The 17,055-nt window shown below is 45.7% G+C and overlaps 1 protein-coding gene across 2 annotated transcripts in view; it reads left to right on the forward strand.

Annotated features, from left to right (window-relative positions):
• Positions 1-3,729: 3,729 nt before the first annotated feature.
• Positions 3,730-17,055, forward strand: part of NPHP4 (nephrocystin 4) — a gene marked incomplete at its 5' end in the record, with an annotated part of 89,679 nt that continues 76,353 nt past the window's right edge. For both annotated transcript variants that reach the window (XR_014567415.1, XM_083752428.1), the window contains 2 exons: positions 3,730-3,867; positions 9,450-9,602. Coding sequence is in view for 1 of the 2 variants with exons in the window: in XM_083752428.1 (XP_083608554.1) it covers positions 3,730-3,867; positions 9,450-9,602 (291 nt within the window). The remainder of the gene's footprint in view (positions 3,868-9,449; positions 9,603-17,055) is intronic.

Genomic DNA, 17,055 nt, shown 5'->3' on the forward strand with positions numbered 1-17,055 from the left:
CGGGTTGCACGCTGCGGCGACCCGGAAGTAACGGAGCGGTTTCGCCGCTCACGCATGCACAGATGGTCAAAATGACATCATGCGCAGAAGCGGTGAATCGCCACACGCGCAGACGCAGGTTGCGTTCACTTCTGGATGCGAACGGGGCTCCGGAACGGATCCCGTTCGCATCCAGAGGTACCACTGTACTTAACTTTAAAAGGTAATATTTGCACACTGATTGGTACAGTGAAGACATACTACCTAATTTTATATATATAACCACAGTGACTGCCTGAGATTTTACATTCTCCTCTTCCCTCCCTCACTTCCTGGTTAAGTCAAACCATAGTTTACTGTTATGTTCAGACTGTGGCATACACTAAGGATGTTGAACTCAATACCCTTCAGATGCTGTTAAGACTACATCAGTATTATTATTATTATTATTATTATTATTATTATTATTAAAATGTCCCTGCTTTTTTTCTCAGTGAAGAGCAAGAGTGGGATTCCCTTCAGCTAGTGCATTATTATTATTTTGGTTTTCCTAAGTGATGACTTGCCCATAGTGTCATGATGATTTGCAGTTCTGTAGAACTCAAAAAGCTTGCTTGCCATATAATTTATTGCACAGTTTCCTCCAACCCTTCCTCCAAGCACAAGGTGGCTGACAGCACAGAATATACAATGTAATATAAAAAAAAATACAAGAAAAGCAGCCTAAAATGAAAAACACAAATCAACAACACTAAGAGCCCCTCCAGATTTTCTTTTTACTGCGCATTCATTATGATTTATGTTCATGATGCTATTTGGGCAGTCATACACATTCCTGCTTTCAGTTCTGTTTGTCCCTATAAACGTTTTGGGGCAGTCACACTGCTTCATTTTCAATCTGTGCATGTCCAATACCACAAATGCTCTGGTTTATTTTTGTCCCGCTTTTGGTTTGCAATAGTCCCTCTGGATAGCAGTAATGTGGCATTGGGGAATCATCGCAGAACAAACCAAAGTAGATTAAATCTATCCCTAATTCTTTATTGTTGGGTCAAGAATATGTTGTAGAATACACCTGTAATAAAATAGCAGTCTGGAGAGCCCCTAACTTGTGCTCCAACTTCAGAAGGAACATTGGCTTAAAAACCAAAGGCCTAGACAAATAGAAAATTGATTTGGTCTTGAAGAAAGCTAATCCAGAGGACAATCTCTCGGGAGGGAGCTGTAAATTGGGTGCCACCACCAAAAATGCCTTGTCTCACATTGCTGTCTTGCCCATGGTGCTGGTCATAAGTATTATGGCCAGGGGCCTCTCAGTTGACTGCAGGGCTTGGGGCAGAAAGTATTGCGGAAGGGTGCTCCTTCACGTATCAAGGTTCCAAGAGGGAGAGTGTTATTGTGCTTGGATCTCGCTTGCTGGTTTCCCTTTGGGACATCTGGTCAGCCGCTATGATCCTGGGAGGCCTTGTTCTTGACATTCCATGTAGTGGGTCTTACTCTCACATTTACCTGTCCTGTTTCTTTGCTGAATCCTCTGCCTGTCAGAAATGCCCCCCCCCCAATTGGTAGGACTTCAACCTTGATCTGAGGCAGACCTGCGCTGCCCACCCACCTCGCATCCCAAGGAAGTTATTTACGTACAGATGATTCCTGTCCTCATTGAAGTGATGGGGCCTAGGCCTGCATTGCATACATACAGCCTGGCTTCGGCTTACAATGCCTGCATACATAAGACTCTTGTTGATTTTATCTATGCACTCAGAAGACTGATCCCACATCTTGGGGCTTTGGCAAGGTGTGTGTCTTTGTGTGACTCCCTATTCCCAAACTGGGCAGGAGGGGTGCTTGGAAGATGGAAATCTCTGACAATGAGGAAGGCAGAAGAGGGAAAAGAAAGCTATAGAAGGGCCAGCAAGAAGAGGATGTGAAGGTGCCCCCTTCCACCTGAGCTGGAGCTGCAGGCATATTTCATCTATACAGATGAGCTCTAGAAACCCCAGCATGTCATCTATGAATGTGCACAGTGCTGGTTTTCCCGGTGGCAGGTCAGCTGCCTGCCCTTGAATGACTTATCTGGCTTCGTCTCCAGGCAGGGCTAATTTGGCAGTGAGTCATCCTTAGACTCCTCAGCTGGAAAGCGAGAGGATTTCTGGATGCCCTAGTCCTGCATTTGCCCAGCAAGCCTGTGTTTTTCACTGTTACTGCTCTGTTTACACACGCACCCACCTCCTTCCTGGTAAAATCTTTCTATACATTGTGTGAAATCAGGTGGCAATATTTATTTTAGATTATCCCCCTTCCCCCTCCTTTTTTTACTGCCCTTTACAATACAAAATTCCCAGGGTTGTCAATGTAAAAAGAAAATGCACAAACAATTATGATACATACAGAATTCTGTTTACAAATGACAGTGATGGAGTTGGAAATCACGTTCCTGGATGCTGCTGCATGTTTGTTTTTCATATATTTCTTACCAAGTTTTAATAGCAACAGACATGCTTCAGGAAAAACAAACAAACAGAAGAAGTTGTATAGGTTGTCACAACTGCTAATAAAAAAGTATAGGATTCAGCTCTGCCATTTACCTAGTCAGTAATAAAACATACCGAGAGGAAAAGAGTGTGAGGTCTACAATAAGAAAGTGTTCCATGGTCTAAAGGAAAACAACATCCCCCCCCCCCCAAAAAAAACACACACACCCAAAGGATCAAAAATAACCTTTGGCCGTTCGAAATCCAGACACTTGCATAGATTTGTGGAACCTAATGCTTCTGAGCCACTTTATTTGTATGTAAAATAAAATTAGACATTTGTTTTAGATAAGGGGGGGGGGTTAATTCCAACCCCTTTACATTTAGTAAACTGTTACAGTAGGAAGAAAGATCTAGCCTATATTTCTGAAGTGCAGGGGAGCACAATTCCCTACTCCACACGTAAACACCCCTGTAGTCTGAAGTGATGGAGCAGCCTTTGCCAACCTGGTACTGTCCAGATATTTTGGACTACAGCTGTCACCAGCCAGCATGTGAGAAACAGGATGCTGGACTAGATGGACCATTGGCATGATCCAGCAGGCTTTTCTTACATTCTGCCATGTTGCAATTACTCCTTCTGGAAACTGGAAGAAAATGCATAGGCAGGAAGTGTGGAGCGTGGGCTCCTATGCACGGCCATCTCTGTCAGTAGGTAGTGAGGCAGCTGCTTCAAGCGGCAAATGTCAAGCCGCAGGGAACAGCAGTGAGATAAGTACAGTGGTACCTCGTGTTAAGTTCTTAATTCGTCCCAGAGGTCTGTTCTTAACCTGAAACTGTTCTTAACCTGAGGTACCACTTTAGCTAATGGGGCCTCCTCCTGCCGCCGCACCGCCGGAGCACGATTTCTGTTCTCATCCTGAAGCAAAGTTCTTAACCCGAGGTACTATTTCTGGGTTAGCGGAGTCAGTAACATGAAGTGTATGTAACCTGAAGCGTATGTAACCCGAGGTACCACTGTGTTACCTTCAGGCAAGAGTTTGTAAACTGGAAGGTTTCAGGTTGTTGCTGTGTGGACTAGCAAAAGCTTTGAAGGGGTTAGTTATTTATGTGGACCTAGCCAAATGCACCTTCATAGCACAGGAAGACACACGTGTAATGGGAGGGTGGGCCCAAAACGTTTCTTGAGTTGGATTCCCTTTTTGTTTTTTGTTTCCCTTTGAAAGGCAGTAGTCTCTGTGGCTGAGGTGAAAACGGTGCCAGCATTTCAGGCAGCAGGATGGGGGAGTGGCAAAGGATCTTTGTACAAAACTTGACGGTCCCTCCACACAACCAGAGGAGACGGCACTCTCCACCCAGGGAATCAACGGCGTTTCAGTTCATCCTGAAGTCTGTGGAGGGAGATGCATTGAAGCTGGTAAGATGCGCCTCCCCCTGAAGACCAGGGTTGTTGTTTTTTTTAAAAGAAAAAGTATGTCTGTGCAGGGACATTTTGGGCATTGCATCACAGCTGAGATTATTATTAAGATTATAATTATTATTTATTAAATTGTAAACTGCCTGTCATCCGAAGATCCTAGGGTTGTTCACAACAGAAAAATACAGCATGAGAATACAAAATACATAATAAAACAAAAACAAACCCATAACCCCAGGGCTGTGATAGGCATGCCAGTCATATGAGCCAGAAAGTCCCCCAGAGCTGTCTGGAAACCCATTAGATCCATCAGCCTCTGAGGGCAGACCATCCTAATAGATCCCCACCTCTGCAGAGAGGAAGGTGCTGAAAACCTAAATCTCAACAGGGAGTGATCTGACCATGACAAGGGGCTGATGTCAATAAGATGCCATTACAATAATATTTAGATGAAATGCTCATGGAGGACACCACCCCACCAAAGTGAATCTATGATTCTTCCACTGTCACAAAGATAATTCCCCACTAGCATCAGTGTCTATAAGTGGTAACCATCACCAACATCAAGTTGTTGGTGGAGGAAAAAGGTCTTTTGAAAAAAGGAGTTTGCAGTGTAGATGACGACATCAGGGATTTGAACTGGGAACCTTGGGGTCTGTGGGTGTGGTCTGGCATCGGAACTATCCCAAGCATGTGTTCTGGCAGAGAAAGAAATATATATGTTCAGATAGCCAAACATCCTTCCTTTATATTTTTAACTGGTGCTGCTGTTTGGTGTAATCATTTGTGTGCATGTGGCTGTATACATATGTACGCACTCCCGTTCTCAGCCCTTCCTGGGAATTTTTAGCAGCAGCAGGAGCAACAACAACAACAATGGCATCTGTCTGTCTCAGGAGACAATGGAAGAGTGTGCCTTCCGGGGTAAAGTCAAACCATTGGAGAGTTACAGCGCCTGCTGTGGCTGTAGAGACCAATACGGGAGGGACATGTTTTATTGCAGGTGGAGCAGATGAAGGCGTCTGGTTTTGCTGCTGCAGGTGCAGTCTATCTATATCTATGTATCTATATATCTATATCTATCTATCTACCTACCTAATTTGGCATGGGACATTCTCAAACCTACCTACATTTTTTAACTACATACCATAGAATCTACTTCCCCACTCTGTCACTGATTTCTCATTGTAATGGCAGAATGTGATCTGGCCAGCTTGTCCTTTCTTTCTCATTTCCCATTCGTTACCCTGTCTGTCTGTCTCCAGAGTATGTGATGCTGCTGGTGCATCTCACTTAAAATAAGTAGGATTCACCTGCTAAAGCAAGCCTCTTTCATGTATAGTGGGGTGTGGGGTGGTAAGTGGGCAAGCTCAGCCCCTTCCGTACCACCTTGTGAAAGTATAAAGTGGTTGATTCAACTCCCATCTACCTTATCCAACCTGCAGGCAGAGACCTGGGAACGTGAACCTGCCACTCTCTAGGCTGAAGTGTTCAGGGGTTTAAAGCCCTGTCCTGCTAAATAATGCAGAGCGACTAAATCTTTAATAGCACACTTGGTAAAGTCTCTCTCCTCTAATCCTGGCCTTGCTGATGGTATTGGAGACGAGGGGCAGCTGGGAGTTAAAATACCTTCTTTTGGATCGGGGGTCAACGCTGAATGTACATGGGCTGACCCAGGCCCTAAAGGGAGTCCCTGTGCTCATACCCTCCTCTGCCATGGTCCTGTTCCTTTTAAATCAAAGTGGGATGGAAAATTGCTCACTGATTATTTTGTAAGATAAAGAAACAATAAGCAAAAGGATGCTCCATGTGTTTAATGCACATTTTATAGGGTTTCTGTCTCAAAACACTGCTGCTGGTCTTCCGACTGGAGTGGGTTGTTGGAAGTGCTCCAGTTTCTGCAGTGGCTGTCTCTTGCCATCCTGGCTCATTTCACAGTGGTGGAGATCAGGGAATGACAAAATCTGTCACTTTTGGTTTCTGACAGTTTCTTGTTTTTCCAAACCTAAATTCAGGTCACCCACACTTGTGCATCACTTTGCGCCTTTTTAATAAAAAAAAAGTTGCCACATTAAACTTCCTGCTTCCCTGGCTGTCTGAGGGTTCTGCTTTCCCCAGGGCAGCATGTATAAAACTAAACAATCGACAGCAAGTTATTTCCCTTTAATAGTACCTAAAAACCTGGCCAAGGTGAGTTGTTCTTCTTGCTGTTATTATTTGTTATGCACCACCCTTTCCCTGCTGAGAGCATGAGACAGACAGGAATAAAAACACAGCATTAAAAGCAGGAACAGAACCACAATGTAAAATACAAGATACAGTAATAAAAAACATTATGTTATGCAAATGGTGGCACTTCTCTTATGCTCTAAAGCAGTGGTTCCCAACTGGTGGTCCACAGACCCCAGAGGGTCCACGTAACCCACCTAGGAGGGTCTGTGGCATCATTCACATAACAAAATCTACCATAAAGATATTAAAATTTTCTAAAGTAGGGAGTCTGTGACTTTGCTTTTGAAAAACCGGGTGTCTGCTGTACTTAGCTAATTGGGAACCTCTGCTGTCCTGGAACAAATAGGTGACTTGCTGCACCTTCTCTTAACTGTGAGGACTAGGAACATGATTTATAAATAAGACTTTGCTCCAGCTTAATCAGATTTCTTCACCAATAGCACACGTCTCCTGCCATGGCCAACCTTGTAAATATTTAAGATGGATGGGGTGGCTAATCTTTTTTTTCTTTTTTTGGCCTAAGGGCTATGGTCTGCTCCACAGCCCCCTGCCACCCCCCCCCCCCGAAGCAGACTTTGAGGATGCATGAGGGTGCTTTAGAGAGGAGGGGAGGAAAGTGAAGCCCCATTGCACAAGCCCCAGGCTTACGCACAGACTGCTTTGCGTATAACCCATTGACTGTAATGCTATTTTTTAAATGAAAATAAAAAGTGTATTATTAGATGCCCATTTAAATTTGTATGAGAAAAGCAATCCGTGAATAATTTAAGCGGCGCTGAGTGCCATGTTCACACAGAGAGCTGCTGTGTGGGCTCTTGACCTTACCATCACCCAAGAGCGCTGCCTTAACTATGCAAATCTCTGTGTCAAGTTTTCAGGACGTGAGCCTGCTTTAAGCAGCTGCTGTGTAATGTGCTGGTGGCTAAGACTTCCAGGGACCAATTGCTTTCTATTTGACAGAGAGTGAGAACGTCGCCTTGTTTAAAAATCAGATGCAGTTAACTTTAATTACTTTCCCTCTGGTTCTGATACTGGCCAGCTGTTCCCTCTCTATCCTGCCCTCTCATATTACTGTAAGATATTTCTTTTAAAAAATATTTAATCCTAACCTAGTTCCTATTCGACCACATTCAGCTCCCCCCTTTGCATGTGACTTCCCACACCCATGGCTGTCTTCTGTGCTATCTCATACTATATGGAGACCTGTGCCCCTTGTAATTTGTGTTCTACTGTGTACTTTGCCAGTTTTGCTATAAACTCTTAACTCTGCATGGGGATATTGCAAAGGTGGGTGAGCATTTTTAATTAAAACTTATAGACCCAGTTCTCTTTAAAGTGGGTAAGCATAAACATTCGTTAAGCCGCTATCCTATATTCGTTTACCTATATACGTTTACCTGGTCAGACCAGGATGAGGAAGAATTGGAGGGTTTACCTACTGACAACCATGGAGAGCAGCCCAGCAGGTTATGACAGGTAGCGTCTGGGCTGTGCGAGATGGAGGAACAACCCAGAAGGGAAGCTACAAATGAGGACTCGGACCCGGGGGGGGGGTATCCCAGAGGTGTGTCACCCCAGTGCTCCACCCAAACCACTTCTGTGTCACCCGGATGCTCTGTGCCCATTTCTCCACCAGCTTCTGTGCCAGCCTTTCCTCCGCCCCTGGCACCGCTGGAGCTTGTCCCTCGTCCAGCCTTCCAGGAGACACCCACCACCTGCCTGGTCCTGAGCCGGTGGTGACACCTCCTACGTTACATAGGTTATGAAGAGTCCAGCACTGGCACAGACAGCTTAGGCTCAGCCCATTAGAAGGTGTTCCCATTTGCTTGCCCAGTCCAAAGAAATAACCTGCTTGCCACACTGAAGTGGTGCCTTCTACAGCCTTTATATCAGGACGTAAGGGGGCATGCCGTTTGTTGGATCAACGCTGTGCATAACACCCCTTGGGCCATTGATCCTTGCTTTGCTTATGTCCACACTGATTTGAGCATAATTTTTTTTGGCAGAAAATTTAACTTGAGATTGATTTCTTTATACAGCGGGAACCAGGACATTACCTTGGAGTAAAGGTAAAGGGACCCCTGACCATTAGGTCCAGTTGCAGACGACTCTGGGCTTGCGGCGCTCATCTCACTTTATTGGCTGAGGGAGCCGGCGTACACCTTCCAGGTCATGTGGCCAGCATGACTAAGCCGCTTCTGGCAAACCAGAGCAGCGCATGGAAACGCCACTTACCTTCCCGCCAGAGGGGGACCTATTTATCTACTTGCACTTTGACGTGCTTTGGAATTGCTAGGTTGGCAGGAGCAGGGACCGAGCAACGGGAGCTCACCCCGTCGCAGGGATTAGAACCACCGACCTTCTGATTCGCAAGCCCTAGGCTCTGTGGTTTAACCCACAGCGCCACCCGTGTCCCTTACCTTGGAGTAAGTTCTACCAAATTCAGTTCATCCTACCCTTCTGAGTAGGCACATCTCATATACCAGTTAGTTTACGGCAGCCTTTTCTGGCCTGGGGCACGCCAAATATTTTGGATCACAACTCCCATCATCCCTGATATCTGATTGTAATAAATGGGGCTGGCGGGAGGACAGCAGGTTGGAGAAGAAATAACTTTGCAGTGTTTCCCAAACATGGGTCTCCAGCTGCTTTTGGACCACAATTCCCATCATCCCTGACCGCTAGTCGTGCTAGCTAGGGATGATGGGAATTGTAGTCCAAAAACAGCTGGAGACTCAAGTTTGGGAAACCCTGAACTAGAGCAAGGAGATTTGTTAAAACAGGTGCAAATAGTTCCCGTTCTCCTTAGGATAGGCCCTCCTCTGTTCTGATGGACAGACCATGCTAATCAACTCACTGCTACTGGCCTTGACAACTGTGTTCTGGCTCCATGGTCAGAGGCAGCACTGTAAGAACAGGATGCATGGTTTGATGGGCCATTGGCCTGATCCAGGAGGCTCCTCTTAAGTTTTTAACAGTTTGCTGCAAATTCCATTTGTAATCTGAGAACTTGTAGATGAAACCTGCATTCTGCATGTTGCTGGAAGGGCCACCTCCTCTGGACCCATGCCTTAAGAGAGGCAATGGAATTTCCTATTGCTGCACTCTCCATCTTTAAGAATAAGAATCCTTCTCAACTAGACCAAAGACTTATCCAGCTCAGTTTCCCGTTTCCCTGGAAACCACAGGAAAGGAGGGTGCTCTTGTGCTCAGGTCCTGCTTGCAGGCATTCCATAATTGGCATCTGGTTGGCCACAGTGATAACAGGATATTGGTCTATATGGGCCACCAGCCCGATCCATTTGGTTCTTCTTACATTCTCATGGTTTGCTTTGGTCTACCACTGGCAGAGAGCATTGGACGAAATGTCGGACGTGGAATTCCAGCTGCGCCTTTCCTTCTTTGATGTCACCTACCACCATTTCTTTGGGAAGACCTGGAGGAGTGCCACGAAGCCCCTTAAAGCTGGGCTGGGACATCCCCCTGCAGTGGTCTTCCACGAGGTAAGGAAGAGATGCTTTGAGTGATTTCTGAAATTGGGGTGTTGGGGGGCACAGGGTGGTGAAGTAGAATTGGCCCAAATCCACAGGGTGGTTCAAAAGCCTGTAGGCGCCTCATTATTTTTGCAGTGGGGTGAGGAGTTCATGCTTATACCATAATAGACGTGATGCTAATTTGAGCTGTTTTTAAGGGCCTTCTACAGGATGGGTGGAAAGCTGGGATCAGGGAAGGCAGGGCAGGAAAATCTACCTCCTTTGTACTTTCTGACAAGGTAACAGGACAGGGTTGAAGAACTGAGAGTCCTGATAGCCTGGTGAGGGCTCAGTAGTAGCTCACAGCTTTGCTGTTTCAAAAAAGTTGGCACCTCAGCCCCAAAGACGGGTTCAGTCTGTTCATATATAGGTCCTGCTGCTTTTGTCCATGTGATGGCGGTTCCACTGCATGTACAGAGGTTCCTGTTGATGCCTCAGGGACCTGTGGAAATTTAGATCGCCAACGTGCCCCAGGATTTCAGCAAGGACTGTGTTACAGGTTGCAAACAATACTTTGCCAGTATCAATTATTAATAATCATAATGAACTAGAAAGATAGGTACGTGTCTGGGACGCGAGGTTAGGAATGGGTCTCCCGCTGTAAATCATGCAGGCACCTGCCATTGCAATATCTCCCCTTAACTGTAATTGTAATCTGGTGGGTGGTATTGATGTCACAGTGGAAAAAAAGTTCTTCCCTTACACTTTTATTAATAGCTTAATAAACATAATACATACCTCTCGGCTTCTTGGTTTCTGAAACTGGGACCAGAGATTCTCTGCCCTCTTAGTCTCTTCCTCTACCACGTTGGAATTGTATGATGTTGGGGCTGGAAAGATCCCGGCACCAGGTTGCTTGAGGTGTTAAAAATTGTATGCTGGTCTCTTTTGCGACCTCTTGCAGTCATTTTGTATGCTCCCGAACTGCTCTGCCAGTGCATGTGTTGGAGGTATTGTCGGAATGCTCAAATGGAGAGGAAGGCAAACCCCTTTCCCACTAGGGATTGCTTAAGTGAATTTTCCCCACATCTACTGCTTTAGGAAGCTACTAGTGTCTTGATGAAGGCCGCAGCCTCTACTCCAGTCCCCAGCCTCATCTCAGACCTAGTTGCATGCCTGGCAACCAACTAACATGAAGGCAAGGGGGGATTCTTATCAGACCTGGAACCCGGGTGTTATCAGTGAATATAGGTAGAGGTCAGCAAAATGTTGGCTGGCCTTGCTAGCCAACCAGCAGTTTGTGGTTGCCAGGAACCTCACCCTGAAGTCAGCAGGAGGTCATGTGCAATCCCATAAGAATGTAAAAAGAGCCCTTCTGGATCAGACCAATGGCCTGCCTAGTCCAGCATCTTTTGTCTGCAGGAGAGCTTCTCTCGCAAGTTCCAGAGGTCTGAGAAGCCCATTCTGCAGTAACTTGGAGCAGGGCTTTTAGTGTGCCTGCTCTATTGTTGATTTATGTTGTGGAATATCATCCATATTGTTGAACTGGCCTCAACCAGAGCCAGGGCTTTTTCGGCTGTGGCCCCGATCTGGTGGAACGCTCTGTCACAAGAGACTAGGGCCCTGTGGGACTTGACATCTTTCCGCAGGGCCTGCAAGACAGAGCTGTTCCACCAGGCCTTTGGCCAAGGCACAGTCTGACCCCCTCCTTTGGTGATCCTTGTAGAACTCTGGCCCAGTGGTTGCCATTTGATTTTGAATTGATTTTAGAATATTGATTTTAGAATGCTGTGTTACTTTTATTGCTGTTAGCTGCTCTGAGCCCGGCTTCGGCTAGGGAGGGTGGGATATAAATAAAAATTATTCTTATTCTTATTATTATGACAGGAACCCTGATCTGCACTTTCTGGAAACAAGTGAAAAAAACCCCAGATGCTATAACCTTTCCTCATACAGCAGTTGCTCCAACCCATTGATTTAGGATGCCCCTTTATGTGTTTTTGCTTAAAGGGCTGGTGATCTCTTAGGAGTCGCTTGAGGTTAGATGCTGGAGCCTGAATGATCACAGATACAGTAGGTTAGGATCCTATGATCCTGAGGCTTCATACATCTGTGATTCTATGGCCATGCCAATCACAGGGGGCAGAGTGGTGTGATCTATTCCTCTCAGCAGCTCAAGTGGAGGGTGGGGCACACCCAGAGTTGGCTAGATCACAGCCTTGGACCCTGCCAGAGTCCCTGAGCACACGCTCCTTCCCTGGTAGTTCATGTATTTATTGCATTTCTATCACACCTTTTACTCCAAGGAGCTCAAGGTGGTGTACATGGTTCTTCCTCCTCATTTAATCCCCACAACCTACCTGTATCAAGAACTTTTAAATGTTTGATGTTTGCTATGTTTTTTTATGTTGGAAGTCAGCCAGAGTGGCTGGGACAACCCAGTCAGATGGGCAGAGTATAATAATAATAATAATAATAATAATAATAATAATAATAACCTGTGAGGTAGGTTAGGATGAGAGCCAGTGACTGTTCCAAAGTCACCCAGTGAGTTTCATGGCCGAATGGAAATCTGAACCGTGGTCTCCTATGTCCTATTCCCAAAACACTACCCACTACACCATGCTGTCTTTCCCCCACCCCCATATCACTTATAGGTCTCTCAATATTCTCCTGGATGTCCTGCCTTTCTTCTTTCCCCATTCCTAGTAACGTTAGCTGTAAAATTATACTCTTTCCCCGCTCCTCTCCGGAATGAAGGGTTTGAACAGAACTGGGATTTCTCTTGAGTGTAACTTGGTGGAATTCTCTTCCGCAAGAAGTAGTGACGGCTACACACTTTGATGGCTTTAAAAGAAGGTTAGACAAATTCCCTGAGTTACCCTGCACATAAGTTGTTCAGGGCTTTGTAAATGAACATGACTCGGTATTGTGCCTCCATTCTGTCTGTCTGCTCTACCCTCACCCCCCAGTCTAGTAAATGATGGAATAGATTTAAAAAAATAATAATAATAAAATTCTCACTGCTTGCCATGCTTGAGCTTAGGCAGCAGATGGTGCTCTTGCTCCAGGAATGATGCAAGGTCAGTAAGCATATCCAACCAATTCAAGGATGGTAGGAGCGGCTGAGGGTGAAGGGGTGTCCTTCCCCAGTAACTTTATTCTGTGTTGTCTTAAACTTGGCACCAATAGACCTTGCTCTGAGTAGCCTTGCGTCTTCCCTCCCTCCCAGATGATCCCCTTAAATGGATTGCCTTTCTTTCTTTAAATGCACTGTTGCGTTTTAGTATTTGTAAAGCACAATTCCCGGGAACTTTAGGACTATGGTGCATTTTACCATTTCTCTCTCTCCTCCAGTGGCGAATGGATGCAGTGGGCCAATCAGGTGCTCAATACGCTCATCACATTTGATATAGAAAAAATAGGGGTGGTTGGCTTTTGCTGCCCAACTCCCCAAGGGACTGAGTCCTCTCTAAGTTCATGATCAGTCAGAGATGAATGGATGGAGGCAGGATGCAGTGAAAGCAAGGCAGATCTTTATTTTTCTGTTGCAACACAGTCCCCCCCCCCCCCTTGCAAAGAGGCAAGAGAGACCCAGAACCAAGAAGAAACATCTCTTTTAAGGGTTTGCATTTTGGCATGGAGAAGAAGCACATCCCTGCTACAAACAGTCAGAAATTACATCATGCACAAGGTGGGGTTACTATGGCTCAGGCAGGCCAAGGTGTGATATTGCTGAGGATTTAGCAAGTTTTGCATAGTTCCAGACACAGTTTACACAAAACATTAGCATTTGATAAGACAATCAGGTTGCCCGTCAGAAATCCCTCAATGCAGAGCATCTGGGCAAACAATGACAATTAATACCAAGGAGGTTCATAGATATAGGAGAGGAATCCCTTCAGGAACTTCCCCTGATTGCCATTTGCCTACATTTTATCAGGCAAGGGGGGATTAGAGAGGCAGAGGAAATACTGAGAGTCTTTAGGAGAGCCAAGATGGCTTTTGGATTGCTCTCCTGTGCTATTTTAGACATGTGGTTTATATGCTTATGTATGTGTGTGTACCTTTTGCAATTATCAACAGTTATTCTATATTTAAGACCTTAGAATTCCTATAACACATTTCACAGTGATTTTTTGGTGCACAGAAATAATTTCTTCTTATCGGAACTAGTATCCCCGGAGGGTAGTCCACCGAGGCTCCTGGGACACAGCCCTCCCACTGAATACGTCATGCCATTTTTTCAAAATTGCCTCCTCAGCATCCCAAAGCCATGCTCTCTTTGCTTTCCCGCACACATTTCATACTTCCTTGAACTTACAGAGGTATTTGTGTCACACTCCTGTTCTTTGGGAGGAGCGTCTGAAGGAGCGTATCCACCCCCACCATTCAGCCTGGACACTGAGGTCCAGCTCCGAGGGCCTTCTGGTGGTTCCCTCACTGCGAGAAGTGAAGTTACAGGGAACCAGTCAGAGGGCCTTCTCGGTAGTGGTGCCTGCCCTGTGGAACACCCTCCCATCAGATGTCAAGGAAATAAACAACTATCTGACTTTTAGAAGACATCTGAAGGCAGCCCTGTTTAGGGAAATTTTTACTGACTGATGTTTTAATGTATTTTTAATATTTTGTTGGAATCTGCCCAGAGGAAACTCAGCCAGATGGGTGGGGTATAAATCATCATCATCATCATCATCATCATCATCATCATCTCTCCACACTGCTCAGCCAATTTTGATCCAAAAGTAGAATTAGTCCATCTATTGTTTTAAGGCCTGCCCAGCGCAGCCAGTATGGCAGATATGGGAGGAGCCAGGACTGCTTCAGAAACAGCCTTATGTGGTAGCATTCACCTGTCAGAATCATGCATTGTTTCTGAGCATGCAAAGAGACGCTTCCTTGAAGGCCAGAGAGGCAATAGCGAGTGCTTCTTACTTTAAGGAGCGTTTTTGTTTGTTTAGTTTAGTAATATAAACAAACAATAATTTTCAACCTGTGGATCTTCCGGTCTCCATTTTGGCCGGTGGGGAGTCAACGAAGGGAGGGGAGAAGCAAGGAGGAACAAGTGTCAGGATGAGGGCAGCAGTGGAAGGAGGAAAAGGTGATGAGGACGGATCAAGGACAAATGCAGGCTGGCCTCTGTGGGCTTCTGTTGGGCGAGAATGAATTATGCTGGGATTGCAATTCACCGTTTTTGTTCTTTCGGTCAAGAATGGTATCATGCCCAGTGAGGTCCATGTCTTACTTGTTGCATTTGCAGTCTTATGATTGAATTGAAAACCACTTTCCTGCCATTCCCATTCTTAATCATACAGAGGTGGCTGCTAACGCTTTCAGCGATGCCAGCATGACCTCACAGGAGGGCGAGGGCATGCCACTTGTGGCTCTGAGACCCTTGCTTCCAGGACAGATTTCCCTGCTAGTCTGAGCAGCTCGGACACCTGCTTCAGCTGGCTACCAGGTTCCTTTGCCTTTGACTCACATTCTCCATCCTTCTGCCATTTGAAGAGTCTCAAGACCTTCTTGCGACCTTTCTTTCCCACAATAATGGCAATGCAATCCAAAAGAGCCGGTAAAATTGCTCTGCTAAACAGTATCAACAGCAACAGAAAAATCCAGGTTTGTTTTTTTTTGTTTTTGCAATGAGGGTATTCCAGGGATTGGAATGCAGCACATGTTAATGGTTTAGAAAGTTGTTTACTCCGTCACAGAGAATAACTGTCAAATCCTGATAAGCCGCTCCAAAGAGGGCAGGAGAACATCGTCTCATCTGTCACAAACACGGTTCCTGCGTGGATAATTTGCTGAGCCCCGTTTGCCATTCTCCCCCAGCCGTTCCGTTCCGGCTAATGAACAGCTTCATATCACTGTGATTATTCAATTATTATTTCCCCCTGATGATAATGGTGGAGCACTTGTGTGGAGAGGTTTGCCAAGGTGCCATTGCAAATAATTACATTTCCCTCGTTTACCTTCCTGGGAAGCTGCTTTCAAACCTTTCAGAGAGAGCTGCCTGTGCAGGGGAACCGTCTCTTAATGCTTGTCTTCCTAATGGCAAACAGAGAGAGTTGTCCAAGTTCCTGGATGCCCAGCGGATTCCCCCTGTCGACAATTAGGCATGTGAAATATGCTGCATGCAAGTAGTCCTGCTTCCATTACATAAAGCTAGGCAAGCACATAATAAGTAAAAAAAATATATTTATTTGGATTTAATTGTGCGTTCTGTGCTGTGGATCCTGGTGGATGCAAGGTTTTAAAGAACTCACATGTTGTTCCCAGGCTATACAAAGTCCGAGCCAAAGAAGGCTCATTTCTATGAGGCCTGTGGAAGACCCTCAAGTGGGATCCAAGTACAATAACCCTCTCCCCTTCTGTGATTTCCAGCAGCTGGTATTCAGAAACATTACTTCCTCCAACTGTGAAGGCAGAGCATAGCCTTCTGGCGGTTCCCTCGCTGTGAGAAGCCAAGTTACAGAGAACCAGGAAGAGGGCCTTCTCGGTAGTGGCACCCGCCCTGTGGAACGCCCTCCCACCAGATGTCAAAGAGAAAAATAACTACCAAACTTTTAGAAGACATCTGAAGGCAGCCCTGTTTAGGGAAGCTTTTAATGTTTAATAGGTTATTGTATTTTAGTGTTTTGTTGGAAGCCGCCCAGAGTGGCTGGGGAAACCCAGCCAGATGGGCGGGGTATAAATAAATCATCATCATCATCATCATCATCATCATCATCATGGCCAGTAGCCATTGATACTCCTATCTCCATGAATTTGTGCAATCCTCTTTTAAAGCCATCCAAGAGAATTGTGATGCCCACAGAGACCAGTATGTGTGCCCTTCCTTGTCCTACTCTGACCTACTCCAGTGAGGGGACACCACTACAAAGCTCCCAATCCCTATAAGTACAATGCCACATGGGCAGGGCTTTTTATCTCTTCCCAGTCATGGCCCTCATGAAGATGCCCCACCTTGAGACTGCAATTTGTGGAAGGAAGGCAGGCCTGATTTTGGCTGAAGCCATGGAAGTGGGTGAGGAACAGTGGCCCTTTCTTCTTCAACCACCCAGTTAACGTCAAATGCAAAAATACATTTAACGTAGCCTGTATTGCATTCTCCTTTGGGAGGGAGCTCTGCCAATTTCTCTCCCAAATCTTCACCCCGGTGTAACCCTGGTGGCTTTGACCAGCCATTGTGGTAGCCCCATTCAGGAAAGGAGGCATAAGACTAGGAAAACCAATATTGGCACTTCTGGAGACAGCAATAGGCTTAGCGACGCAACGGATACCCACTTTGAGAGAGGTACCCAATTCTTCAGGAACCTGCCCATAACTCTGCCTTGCCGGTCCGCTTGTCAACGGTTGCTGACAATTTTTTCCATCATTTTGCAATAAAAGATAATAGAATAACGATTTATTTCTGCGGACTGATGCTTTAATGCCTCCCTCCGTTATCCTTCCCTGACAGTCTGTGATTACAGCAAATGTT

Source organism: Podarcis gaigeae, assembly GCF_964106915.1.
Source record: "Podarcis gaigeae genome assembly, chromosome: 8".
NCBI lineage: Eukaryota > Metazoa > Chordata > Lepidosauria > Squamata > Lacertidae > Podarcis > Podarcis gaigeae.